The 12,938-nt window shown below is 41.4% G+C and overlaps 1 protein-coding gene across 2 annotated transcripts in view; it reads left to right on the top strand.

Annotated features, from left to right (window-relative positions):
* Nucleotides 1-12,938, top strand: part of LOC122651471 (glycerol-3-phosphate dehydrogenase SDP6, mitochondrial-like) — a 34,704-nt gene that overhangs the window by 18,903 nt on the left and 2,863 nt on the right. The window contains exons 4-7 of one of the 2 annotated variants that reach the window (XR_006331462.1): nucleotides 8,580-8,740; nucleotides 9,064-9,322; nucleotides 10,196-10,493; nucleotides 10,584-10,665. Coding sequence is in view for 1 of the 2 variants with exons in the window: in XM_043844866.1 (XP_043700801.1) it covers nucleotides 8,580-8,740; nucleotides 9,064-9,322; nucleotides 10,196-10,493; nucleotides 10,584-10,591 (726 nt within the window). In the remaining variant the exon portion in view is untranslated. Of the gene's footprint in view, nucleotides 1-8,579; nucleotides 8,741-9,063; nucleotides 9,323-10,195; nucleotides 10,494-10,583; nucleotides 10,762-12,938 lie in introns of those variants that run through there. The other variant, XM_043844866.1, reaches the window with a different exon arrangement.

The raw sequence follows: 12,938 nt of genomic DNA, 5'->3' as shown, positions 1-12,938 counted from the left end.
GTGTTGACACCCCACAGCAAAATGGGGTGGTTGAACGCAAAAACTGTCATTTGCTGGAAATCACCAGGGGCCTTCTCTTTGGTATGCACGTGCCTAAGACCTTCTGGTCTGATGCACTTCTTACCGCTGCCTTTCTTATTAATCGGATGCCAACTCCACTCCTTGGCTCCAAATCCCCCCTGGCTCTTCTTTCTCCTCAATCCTCAGTCTTTCCCTTGTCTCCATGAGTCTTTGGTTATGTTTGTATACATGTCAACAAATCAGCCCGCACCAAACTTGATCCCAAAGCTCTCAAGTGCATCTTCTTGGGCTACTCTGATTCCACCAAAGGGTATAAGTACTACCATCCTCCTTCCCGAAGGCGATTTCTCTCCAAAGATGTCACCTTCTTTGAGTTCATTCCTTTTTTTTCTTCTTCCCCTCGCCATTCTGTTCAGGGGGAGAGTACTAGCAGTGAACAGAATGCGGATGTCATTCCCTTCCTATCTCCCTTGCCTACCTCCACTTCCCCATTCCTATTTGATATTGGAAAGTACAAAGAAGTGGATGTTGTTGATATTGATGCTAGCAGGGAAACAGAATACAAGGGTATGACATTCAAAGAAGATGGTGTATTCACAAGAGGTGAATCCTTGTTGAATGGAAAAGGGAAGCAACCATGTGTTAGATTTTAGGTTGAAGAAGGAGAAGAGAAGAAAGAGAAGAGAGCAGCCACGGTTTTGGTGTTCTAGTGTTATGTCTCTAACCTAGAGACTAACATGCTTATATTGAAAAGAATAGTAAATTACACCTAGGCCCTTGGCCTTATACAAATGACAAAAAATAAGATAATAATACAAGGGGATATTTACACATATACCCCTGATACAATACAACCATTCTTAACACTCTCCCTCAAGCTAGGTGGCATATGTCATACATACCCAGCTTGTCTAACATAAAACTAAAGTGATTGGAGCCAAGTCCTTTGGTGAAGATATCAGCCACTTGTTCATTCGTCTTCACAAAGGGAGTACAAATAGCCTTAGAGTCTATTTTCTCCTTAATAAAGTGTCTGTCAACCTCAACATGCTTTGTCCTGTCATGTTGAACTGGGTTGTGAGCAATACTGATGGCTGCCTTGTTGTCGCAATATAGACTCATAGGTTCAGTTGTCTCAAACCCCAATTCTTGGACAAACTTCTTCAACCACAAGACTTCACACACACCATGAGCCATGGCTCTAAACTCTGCTTCAGCACTTGACCTGGCTACCACTGGTTGTTCCTTACTCCTCCAGGTGACCAAATTGCCTCCAACAAAGGTACAGTATCCAAATGTGGATCTCCTATCAGAGATAGACCCAGACCAATCAGCATCTGTATATACTTCAATTCTCAAGTGACCATTCCTAGAGAAGAGAAGACCTTTTCCAGGGCATGACTTCAAATACCTGAGGATCCTATAAATTGCATCAAGATGTCCCATCTTGGGTGCATGCATAAACTGACTTACTACTCCAACAGCATAGGTGATGTCAGGTCGGGTGAGTGAAAGGTAGATAAGTTTACCTACTAGCCTCTGATACTTTTTAGCATCCACCAAAGGTTCACCACAATCTTCCCCTAGTTTGTGGTTTGCTCAATAGGAGAGGAGATTGGTTTGCATCCTAAGTAGCCTGTCTCCTTAAGTAGATCAAGAACAAACTTCCTTTGGCAAACATTGATCCCTTGCTTAGATCTTGAAATTTCAATCCCTAGAAAATACTTCAATAGACTAAGATCTTTGATCTCAAACTGCCGAGCCAAATAAAGCTTAAGCTTTGAGATTTCAGCGTCACTATTTCCCATGACCACAATGTCATCAACATAAACAATGAGAGCTGTAATAGTGCTGCCCTTCCTCTGTATAAACAATGTGTGGTCAGCTTGACTTTGAGTGTAGCCATTCTGTAGGAGGGCTTGTCTGAACCTCTCAAACCAAGCCTTAGGAGACTGTTTGAGTCCATAGAGAGGCTTCCTAAGTCGACACACTTTCCCATTATCACCAGGATGCTTGAACCGAGGAGGAGAGTACATATATACTTCTTCTTCTAGGTCACCATGTAAGAATGCATTCTTCACATCAAGTTGGTACAATGGCCAATCAAGATTTGCAGCCATTGAGAGAAGTACACGGATGGAGTTATGCTTGGCCACTGGAGCAAAGGTTTCCTGATAGTCAATGCCATACACCTGTGTATACCCCTTGGCAACAAGTCTTGCCTTATACCTTTCCACAGTACCATCAGACTTGAACTTGACTGTGAATACCCATCTGCACCCAACTGGGATTCTCCCTTTAGGGAGTTCAACAAGATCCCAAGTGTGATTTTTTTCAAGAGCCAACATCTCTGTGTTCATTGCTTCTCTCCATTTTGGATCTGCCATAGCCTCTGTTACATTCTTGGGAATAGAGATGGATGAGATAGCCACAGTAAAGGCTTTACCTGTAAGGGAGATAGAATCATAGGAAACAAACTTGGCAATAGGATTAGTGCATGCCTGAGTTCCCTTTCGGTGAACAATAGGAAGATCTAAGTCTGAGAATGGAGAATTAGAGGAAGGTATACTTGTCTCAACTGATGAAGGCTCAGGATGAGGAGACGAAGAAGGATTTTGGCAGGTCTTCTTTACAGGAAGCCATGAAGCAAGATTTCTCCTATCCTTCGTATACACCAATAACTCCCCCTATTCTCTGTTTTCCTGTGCACTAGGAAACTCCCCCTCAACAACAATATCCACAGAACTTTTCTTCCCTTTGTCAAGCTGGAAAGGAGAAATAGAAACAAGAGAGGAGAAAGGAAATGACACAAACTCGGGAACCTCTTCACCTTCAACACCACCACCACACTCCCCCTGAAGAGGGGACTGAAAATACGGAATGTTTTCAAAGAAATGAACATCCTTGGAGAGGAGCCACCGACGGGTAGGAGGATGATAGCATTTATACCCCTTTGAGGTGGGGGAATATCCAAGAAAGATGCACTTCAGGGCCTTAGGATCCAATTTAGTGCGGGCAGATTTGCTAATATGGAGATAGCAAATACACCCAAATACCCTTGGAGGGAGAGAAAAAGAAGAGGACCTTGAAGGCAAGAGATCAAGAGGAACCTAGAAGTTCAAGACACTAGAAGGCATGTGATTAATAAGAAAGACAGCAGTGATTAAAGCATCAGACCAAAAAGTTTTTGGAACATGCATGGTAAACCAAAGTGATCTAGCCACTTCAAGGAGATGGCGATTTTTTCTTTCAGCCATCCCATTTTGTTGAGGGGTATCAACACAAGCCACTTGATGAATAATGCCATGGTCAGAAAAAAAGGTTTCCAAACCACTATACATATACTCTCCACCTTTGTTTGAGCAGACAATTTGGATCCGAGTTTGAAATTGGGTATACACTAACTCATAAAAGTTTGTAAATGCAACATGGACATCACTCTTATGTTTCAAAAGAAAAACCCAAGTAACCCGAGAAAAATCATCAATAAAAGAAACAAAGTAGCGGAAGCCACGCAAAGAAGTAACAGGGGAGGGCCCCCAAACATCAGTATGGATAAGATGAAAAGGTGAAGTAGATCTATTACCATTAGATGCATAAACTGTTTTACAACTTTTGGCAAATAGACAAGGTTCACAATGAAAAACATGCGAGACAGGAAAAGAAGTAAACAAATGTGGCAACTGTTTCCTCATAACAGAAAAGGAGGGGTGTCCCAAGTGACGGTGCCATAGCAGAATATCCTCCTGAGTGCGTCCACCGTCTTGCCCACAAACATAGGACTGAGCTTGCAGAACAGGGGAAGTACCAGTCTCCAAAACATACAAGCCATTAGCTTCACGACCACTGCCAATCACCCTCTTTGTCACCAAATCCTAAAAAAGACAATGGGTAGGAAAGAAGGTGACAAAGCAGTTCAAAGATCTAGTCAATTGACTAACAGAAAGAAGGTTAGTGGCAAAGTTGGGAACATGAAAAACAGACTTCAAGGGTCAAAAAGGTGCAACTTGGATATCTCCCTTACCAGAAATAGAAGAGAAGGTACCATCAGCAATTTTTACCTTATCTTTCCCAGAACAAACAGAATAGGAATTATATAGCTGTGACCTACCAGTCATATGATCTGTGGCACCTGAGTCAATGACCCAAGAGATGAGGCCAGAGGAGGAAGCCTGCAGTGCAGTGGAAGAACCGGTGGTAGAGGAACCATCCAAATGAGCCACAATCCGGCGAAATGCAGCAATGTCCTCCTTGGAAAGAGAGGATTCATCAGATTCAACAACTCCAACATGAGCCTTAGGCCCTTTCTTCCGCTGTCCTCGCCCTCCACATGAACCAGCAGGGGGCTTTCCCATGGAGATCCCAGCAAAAATCCTTAGTATGCCCATTCTTGCCACAATGGTCACATAGGAATCGACCCTTCACAGCTCCCTTAGCAACCCCCTTATCGGCCCCCTTGGTGGAGTCCTGGGGGATGGAAGAAACAAGTGCAGAGTGCTCAACAGTGGGGGCAGTCCCCATAGCACCACTACGGGTCTCCTCACTCTGTAGATATCCACACACCTCCTCCAGTGAGGGAAGACTTGGACGGCCAAGGATTTGCACCCTAAGAGGCTCAAAATCAGCATTAAGACCTCCAAGAAGAAATAAGACCCTCTCTCTCTCAAACAACCGATGCACCTTGACCTCATCAGTAGGGCATAACTGGAGATCTCTATAATGGTCATACTCTTCCCACAGGCCCACAACAAGGCTATAGTATTCAGAGATACTTCTCTCACCTTGGCGTAAGCTGACAATATGTTGGAGAAGTTGGTACACCTTAGTAGAGTCTCCAACCCGATCAAAAATACGGGCCACACTATCCCAAATGTCCTTGGCAGTCTCCTTGCCCATAAATCTTCTTCCAATCTCAGGCTTCATGGAGAAAAGAAGCCAGGCCATCACCAGGGAATTCTCAGAGTCCCACTTGGGATACCCTTGCTCAGTTGGAAGAGGGGCATGTATACTACCATTGATGTAACCCATCTTTCCCCTACACCAGAGAATCAATTTCATGGACCGGGACCAATCCAAATATTTGTGGTTCTCAAGTTTGGCAATAGGGAGTTGGTTATTGGGACTCTCAAAGGAGGAAGGAAGAATGGGGTTGTTTGGGTTGTGTCTACAAGAGGCAGGGGTGTTGCAGCATCTTTGTCACCCATTTTGACCTTTAATCAAACACTTGATAGGCCCAAATAACAAATATCTCAACCACAACAACAGTCCCACAAATACAGCAATAGAAAACCAAGAAAAACAGAGATAAATAGCCTGAAAATAGGCCTTTAAATCCCTAAAAACTGATCAAACAACCACGGAGTAAGGATGAGTGTTGTTCCTTACCAAAAAACGATTCAAATAGACCAAAGAAACTGGTCAAACAAGAACCTATTGAAGCAACAAGAGCCAAAAAACACTGCAGCTGGCGGAAAACAGAGGCAGAACAGCCTGACCGAGATTCCCTTCTACTCCTTGGGTGCTTCCAAGAGATGTGGGAGGACACAATGAGAAGAAACAAGACCTCCACACAAAACTAGAGCACTTGGTGGGACTGCAAACAAGAGAGAAACAGGTCTGAGAAGGTATGCTATTTTCCTTCACAGAGACTCTTCTTCACCTTCCAAACAATCTTCAATCACCTTCAAACTCCAGGAGCAAACAGCTCTGATACCATGTTAGATTTTAGGTTGAAGAAGGAGAAGAGAAGAAAGAGAAGAGAGCAGCCACGGTTTTGGTGTTCTAGTGTTATGTTTCTAACCTAGAGATTAACATGCTTATATTGAAAAGAATAGTAAATTACACCTAGGCCCTTGGCCTTATACAAATGACAAAAAATCAGATAATAATACAAGGGAATATTTACACATATACCCTTGATACAATACAACCATTCTTAACACCATGGTATAAGCAACCCTACCAAAACCCCTCTTTGGATCCACATCCTCAGTCTCATCCTCCTCACTCAGGTAATTCCTCTCCTTCTGAACTAGATCTTCCCATTGCTATGAGAAAGGGGAAGAGATCCTGTACTAACCCCATAGCCCAGTTTGTTTCCTATGACTCCATTTCTCCTACAGGTGTTGCTTTTTCCACTGCTCTTGAGTCTTCTTCCATTCCCAAAAATGTCACAGAGGCCTTATCCAATCCAAAATGGATGCATGCAATGACTGAGGAAATGGTGGCTGTAGAGAAGAACAATACTTGGACACTTGTTGATCTTCCAAGGGGGAGAACTCCAGTTGGATGCAGATGGGTTTATACAATCAAGTATAGATCCGATGGTACAGTGGAAAGGTACAAAGCTCGGCTGGTTGCAAAAGGGTATAGTCAGGTGTATGGCATTGACTACCAGGAGACTTTTGCCCCTGTAGCCAAGCATAACTCCATCAGGGTTCTTCTTTTAGTAGCAGCCAATAAAGATTGGCCAATGTACCAATTAGATGTGAAGAATGCATTTCTTCTTGGAGATTTAGCAGAAATAGTATACATGCAGCCTCCACCTGGTTTTAAGTGTCTCTCAGCTGAAGGGAAAGTGTGTTTGTTGAAGAAAGCCTTCTATGGCCTAAAGCAGTCTCCTAAGGTCTGGTTTGAGAGATTTCGACAAGCCATTCTAAAGAATGGGTATTACCAGAGTCAAACTAACCACACCTTGTTTATCAAGATAGGTAATGGTACAGTTACAATCCTCATTATCTATGTTGATGACATTGTGGTGACTGGGAATGATGTTGCTGAGATAAATAGATTGAAGTCTTATCTGGCTAAACAGTTTGAGATCAAAGACCTTGGACTGTTGAAATACTTCCTGGGTATTGAGGTATCTAGATACTTCTTGGGTATTGAGGTATCTAGATCAAGGAAAGGGATCAACATTTGCCAAAGGAAATTTGTCTTGGATCTTCTGAAAGAGACATGGATGATGGGGTGCAAACCAGCTACTTCCCCCATTGATCCGAATCATAAACTTGGTGATGAATGTGGTTCTTCTCTTATAGATGCAAGTAAGTACCAAAGGTTAGTTGGGAAACTAATCTATCTCTCCTTGACTCGACCAGACATCTCTTATGCAGTTGGAGTGGTGAGTCAGTTCATGCATGCTCCCAGGAGTGGACATCTAGATGCAGTGTATCGCATCATTAGATAGTTGAAATCCTGTCCAGGAAAAGGTCTTCTATTTGCCAGGCATGACCATTTATAGATTGAAGGCTACACAGATGCTGATTGGGCTGGTTCAGTCTCTGACAGGAGATCTACTTTTGGATATTGTACCTTTGTGGGTGGTAATCTAGTTACCTGGAGGAGCAAGAAACAACCAGTTGTTGCTCAATCCAGTGCTGAGGCCGAGTTTAGGGCCATGGCCCATGGAGCATGTGAGCTCATATGGCTGAAAAGACTTCTTCAAGACTTAAGCTTTGAAACTGAAGGGCCAATGAGACTTTATTGTGACAACAAAGCTGCCATAAGCATTGCCCATAATCCGGTTCAACATGATCGAACCAAGCATATTGAGGTTGATCGTCACTTCATCAAAGAGAAGCTGGACTCTGGGTGCATTTGTACTCCCTTTGTGAAGACAGGTGATCAAGTAGCAGATATCTTCACCAAGGGTCTCTCGCCTAGTCTATTTAGTACTCTATTGTGTAAGCTGGGAATGTATGACATTTATTCTCCAGCTTGAGGGGGAGTGTTAGAGTTAGAATATCTTGTATAGGGGTAGTTCTGTCACTGTCTAGTTATAAGACATGACTAAGTTGTATTTTTACTTTCTTGTCTTATTTCCCTTTACCTCCCTAGGGAGGCTTGTGTAATTTGGAAGACTTAATTAATCAAGCTAATATGTGTGTTGAGTGATTCTCAACACACATAATCGATTTCTCCCATTCTCTTCTCTTCTTCTTCTTCTTCCCTCTTCTCTCCCTCTTCTTCTTGCTGTAAACTTCTTCTCTTACCAGATTCGATCTACCTTTAAGTTTTAACTCATTCTTCTCTGTTAGATCTTGGTTTTCTTGGAGCTTGGTAGGATTGTCTTTTGTTTCTTAGGTGTTGCCTGATGGGTGATCTTCTCTTAGTGGTTGCAGGGGGTTGGGTCCTGCTTAGGAGGATTGGGCTCTGGTTTGTTTTTCTCTTCTGGGCCTCTTGATTTGTTTCTCATGTTGCCCCTTACAGTGCTGTGACTTCTTATGTTTTTTTCTTCTCTTTAATTAATATATTTTTTATTTTTCTTTTGATTTCCTATCAGAAAAATAAGTAGAAATCCTCTTATTCTCATTCTCTTCTGTCCTCCGATCATGATCCTCTAGATTAGAACATTATGATATTAGATGTTGATAGGAAGCATAAAGCAGCCTTCACTTTGTTCTACACTCAGTTTGATTTTGGTATTGGAACATGCAAGCATTGTTATTTTTTATGTTCATGGTACAATATTGACAGCTTTGCATTTTATTTGTTATTATTGTGTGTAAAAAACTATGGTAATTTTGATCAGGTCTTTCCACTTGAACTTCTCTCAGGTTCGTCGAATGGATGTTCTCTCTGCTTGGAGTGGTATTCGTCCTTTGGCAATGGATCCTTCAGCAAAAAACACTGAGAGCATTTCCAGAGATCATGTTGTATTTGAAGATTACCCTGGTTTGATCACCATTACTGGTGGAAAATGGACTACTTACCGAAGGTAATTTCCATTTGGATAAAATATTACCTTTGTGTATTTACAGAAACGTCTGGCTGGGGTATCTTGAAAATAAAATGAAATCTGGATGGAGTACCAAAAAAATATGGATGATGAATTTCACCAGGGAAATATTTCTGGCACATGTCAAGGGGCCTTGTCCTCATGCTTTCATGGGCTATCTGGCATCTTCCATATCAAATATTGTTGTGTAAAAATACTATTGCTAGTACTTGTCTTTTGTTGTGCTTACTATTCAGCTTGAGAACTATTCACAATTTAACTTTTCCAGTTTCTTGTAATACGCTTACTATAACCTGTTTCAGCATGGCAGAAGCTGCAGTTGAAGCAGCTGTAAAGTCTGGTAAGTTGAGCCCAACCAATGGCTGTGTGACCAACCACCTAAAGATTGTTGGTGGAGATGGGTGGAGTCGAGCATTTTTTACAGTGCTTGCTCAACAATTTGTTCGTATGAAGAAGACATATGGTGGTAAAGTTGTTCCTGAGGCAATGGACAGTGCTATAGCCAAGCATTTAGCTCATTCTTACGGTACTTTGGCACAAAAAGTTGCTGCCATAGCTCAGGTTTCACCTTTCCCGCATTTATTCTTTAGATTGTAGTAGTTGCACATGAGTGTCTTTTACACTCTACTAGGAACAGATAACAATGTACAGTTAATAAAATAAATGAATTCAATATCTTATTATCTATAGTATTTTAAATATGAGTTACATGTTTTTGAATTATTGGTTGATATGTAATCAATAATCAGCAATTTGATTAATTGAAATCATCATTTCCTTATTTCTTTTGCAACTTGTACATCGTATTACTGTTGCTTATTCATATGAAATGGTTTGTCCATCAGAGAGGCAAACTCACTCAAAAACCAGAAAGTCCAAAATAATCATCAATTTTTCAGTAACTCAGCCGTCTTAACTAGGGATGGCAATGGGGTGGGTTAAATCCATGATTTCATGTTGCCCCACACTATTGGCTTAAGATTTTCTTGGAACCTTACAGCATTATGGCCAGATTTGGTATGCAAGAACCCTTTGGCTTCTGGCTTGCTTTGCCTTCCATTGCAGGCGCCACATTGGTCTTCTTATACAATTGCTAGTCCCTTGCATGCAACATAACCCAGGTCTGGATACTGTTGATTTAAATTTAATAGCAAAGGGCTTGGTTGGTGAAAACCTGAACTTTACCCATTGACATCTCTAATCTCTGCTATTTCTTAGGTATGCCCGTATTGGTCAGGACAACACTTTTGATCATTGAGTTGATCCCGGTTTCTATTCATCTGACTCACGAGATTGTAATTTGTACATCTCATATTATTACTTCATGTACTAATGTTTCTGTATCATTTATAAACTTGATTAACTAAATATGAGTTTAGGAACTTAATTTCTTCCAAGGTTAAGCTTCATAATACAATTTGTTCGATTCTCCAGAATGAAAATCTAGGAAAGAGGCTTGCTCATGGATATCCCTTTCTAGAGGCGGAAGTTGCATACTGTGCTCGGCATGAGTACTGTGAGTCTGCTGTTGATTTCATTGCTAGGAGATGTAGGCTTGCTTTTCTGGACACTGATGCAGCAAGCCGAGCATTGCCCCGCGTAATTGAGATACTGACTGCTGAACACCAGTGGGATAGGTCAAGGAAGAAGGCAGAGTTGCAGAAAGCTAAGGAATTCTTGGAAACATTTAAGTCATCTAAAAATGCTCAATTCTATCACGGAAAACACACAGGCAAGTATTACTGTGTAATTACTTTTCACTTTGTTCTTTCTATATTTCCTTTTTAATAAACTGATGGGTTACTTGTCACCGATTTATCAGGGTCATGAACTGAATTATGAGGAAACATAATGGAGGGGAGTTGTTCAGTACCATATTATTTGGTTCCTACCACATGTGATTGGTAAGAGAATCATCTAACTCTTTTGGTGTCAGGGAGGTCCGTTTTCTTTGAAGTCTTAACTCCATGGGTTGCTACAACAATTGTGCAGCTCATATTCTCATATAAATATATATATGCATATGCCTTCACCTTGTCTCTGGATATGCCATTTATTCTCGATGTGCATTTTGGGGTTCTTGTAGATGAGCTCTAGGATCCAATCAACTGCAATTATTTATCCATCAAATAATTTTTTTTCCTCAGAAGGAATGGATTAATTACACACCAACCTTATTACATAGTGGGCTGATTCTCTTGAAAGATATTTCAGAAGGAATGGATTAATTGCCTTTTTGAATTTTGTTTACAGACCTGTTTTTAGTTTAAGATGGAACTGTTGTGGTTGTTGTCGGCGTCACCCTACTTGAAGTCTATTATTATCAATGCAGATACTTGATAGGGAGCTCCTTTTCTTTTCCTGGAAAATGAGATGACAAGTAATTGGGAGTCATTCAAAGAAAATTTTCTAGGTCTTGAGACGTTCTCCCTCCTCCTGATGGAGTTACTCTCTTGTTACCTGGGGATGGCAAGTATACTCTAACCATGATCTCCATCTAAAATTTTCACTTATCCAATGCACATACAAGCAAGGTGTACAGATGTCAAGTGCAAGGCATTAGGCATACAAATGCATATTTGTGCATGCAGTCTGATCATCAAAAGAAGACTAACAGGTTTTGACTCTAACAGAGGAAGTGAGAAGATGGCACAATAGTTATATTTTAAACCCTGGGACATCATATGCTTACCCATATAGTCAAGACTTTTGTTGGGTACAAATAAGAAGGTTTGCAAAGATGACAAGAGGAAAGCATTCATAATACTTGTCTACAGAAGGCCTGGTTTTTCCCCTTGCACAAGGAGAAGAACACTGGAAGACTCCAGAATACTAACCCCACCATCACCAACCAGCTGAGATCAGAAGGGGACGTTACAGCAAAAGAAAGAATGAGTTGACACAGTATTCTCTTCGCTTCTGCTTGGTGAAGATAGATCTAGGGCAGACCTAAGGTTAAGTCCAAGTTCACGTTGGTTTTATGGGTGTATGGTTTTGTGCTTTCTTTTGTTGATAGTGACATCAACCTCTTGGATTTTCTAATTGCTCAATGAGGGCAAGAATTCCTCGTTGATATTATGGTGGAAGATGGGGGGTTTTTTCACGATGAGTTTCAAGAGTTCCCGGTTGATATTGCGGTGGGAGATGGGGGTTGTTTTCACCATGATTTTCCCGGTTGAAACGGGTTCAGCAGGACATAATAGCTCCTCCTGATTTCTGTATGAGCCATTGGTGGTGAGATTATGGACACAGGGTGCAGATTTCACCTACATACACTACGAGACATATGATTTATGAATCCAAAGATTTCATCTACAAACACTACAAGACATTTGATTTATGAATCCAACTAAGTAACATCCCCGGGTTTGGAAAAACATGAATATATACGCAATATTGCAAGCCACATTGGTGATGTGTTAGAAAGCTAGAGTGAAACTAGAGTTTCCGCTGGAAAAAAAGCTCCAGATTTTTCCCTTCTATAGCCACTGAACAGGTTCTTGGAATCGTTGTAGTACAAGATGAGCTCTGTCATGTGTGCACCTGGTATGGGGGCTTACAACACCTATTAATCCAATGTCAATGCTGCCATTTGGCAATCCATTACTATATTAGATTCTACATCGAATTTAGAGATACTCGCTTTGTGGATTCCTCATTAAACCCAAGTAAACCCGGAGAAGATGGCACTTAAGGTCCAAGTTGGAATGCACACATCGATGTCCAAACACCTGATTAGAGTTTCACCTTTGTTCTCCTGGGAAGTCTGCTTGAATTCTATATCTCATTTAGAGATAATTGCTTCCCTTTTAGGGCTTTCTCATTACACCCGGATCAACCCAGAGAAGATGGCACTTCAGGTCCAAGCTGAGAATGCTTACACCGACGTCCAAACACCCGATTAAAGTTTCATCTTCGTTCACCTGGGAAGCCTGAACCCACTTTTCAAGCAGGCAACCCCCGAACAAAGGATCTTAAAATCAAGGAGCATATTGTGGACATCAATGGGTGTTCTGAAATGAAAAGAAAGGCAGTGTTATAGGCAGAGAATGAAAATCTTGTATCTAAAATTCAGAGGCATGAAAGGGGTTTCATGGGTCACAATGATGGAATGATGGAGTCCTAAACTGGAGTGTGGTGCATGTTTTAGATAACCCTTATGTGTCTCTTAACCATA

This window comes from Telopea speciosissima, chromosome 2 (genome assembly GCF_018873765.1).
Source record: "Telopea speciosissima isolate NSW1024214 ecotype Mountain lineage chromosome 2, Tspe_v1, whole genome shotgun sequence".
In the NCBI taxonomy this organism is placed as follows: domain Eukaryota; kingdom Viridiplantae; phylum Streptophyta; class Magnoliopsida; order Proteales; family Proteaceae; genus Telopea; species Telopea speciosissima.
This window is presented reverse-complemented; position numbering and strand designations above follow the sequence as displayed.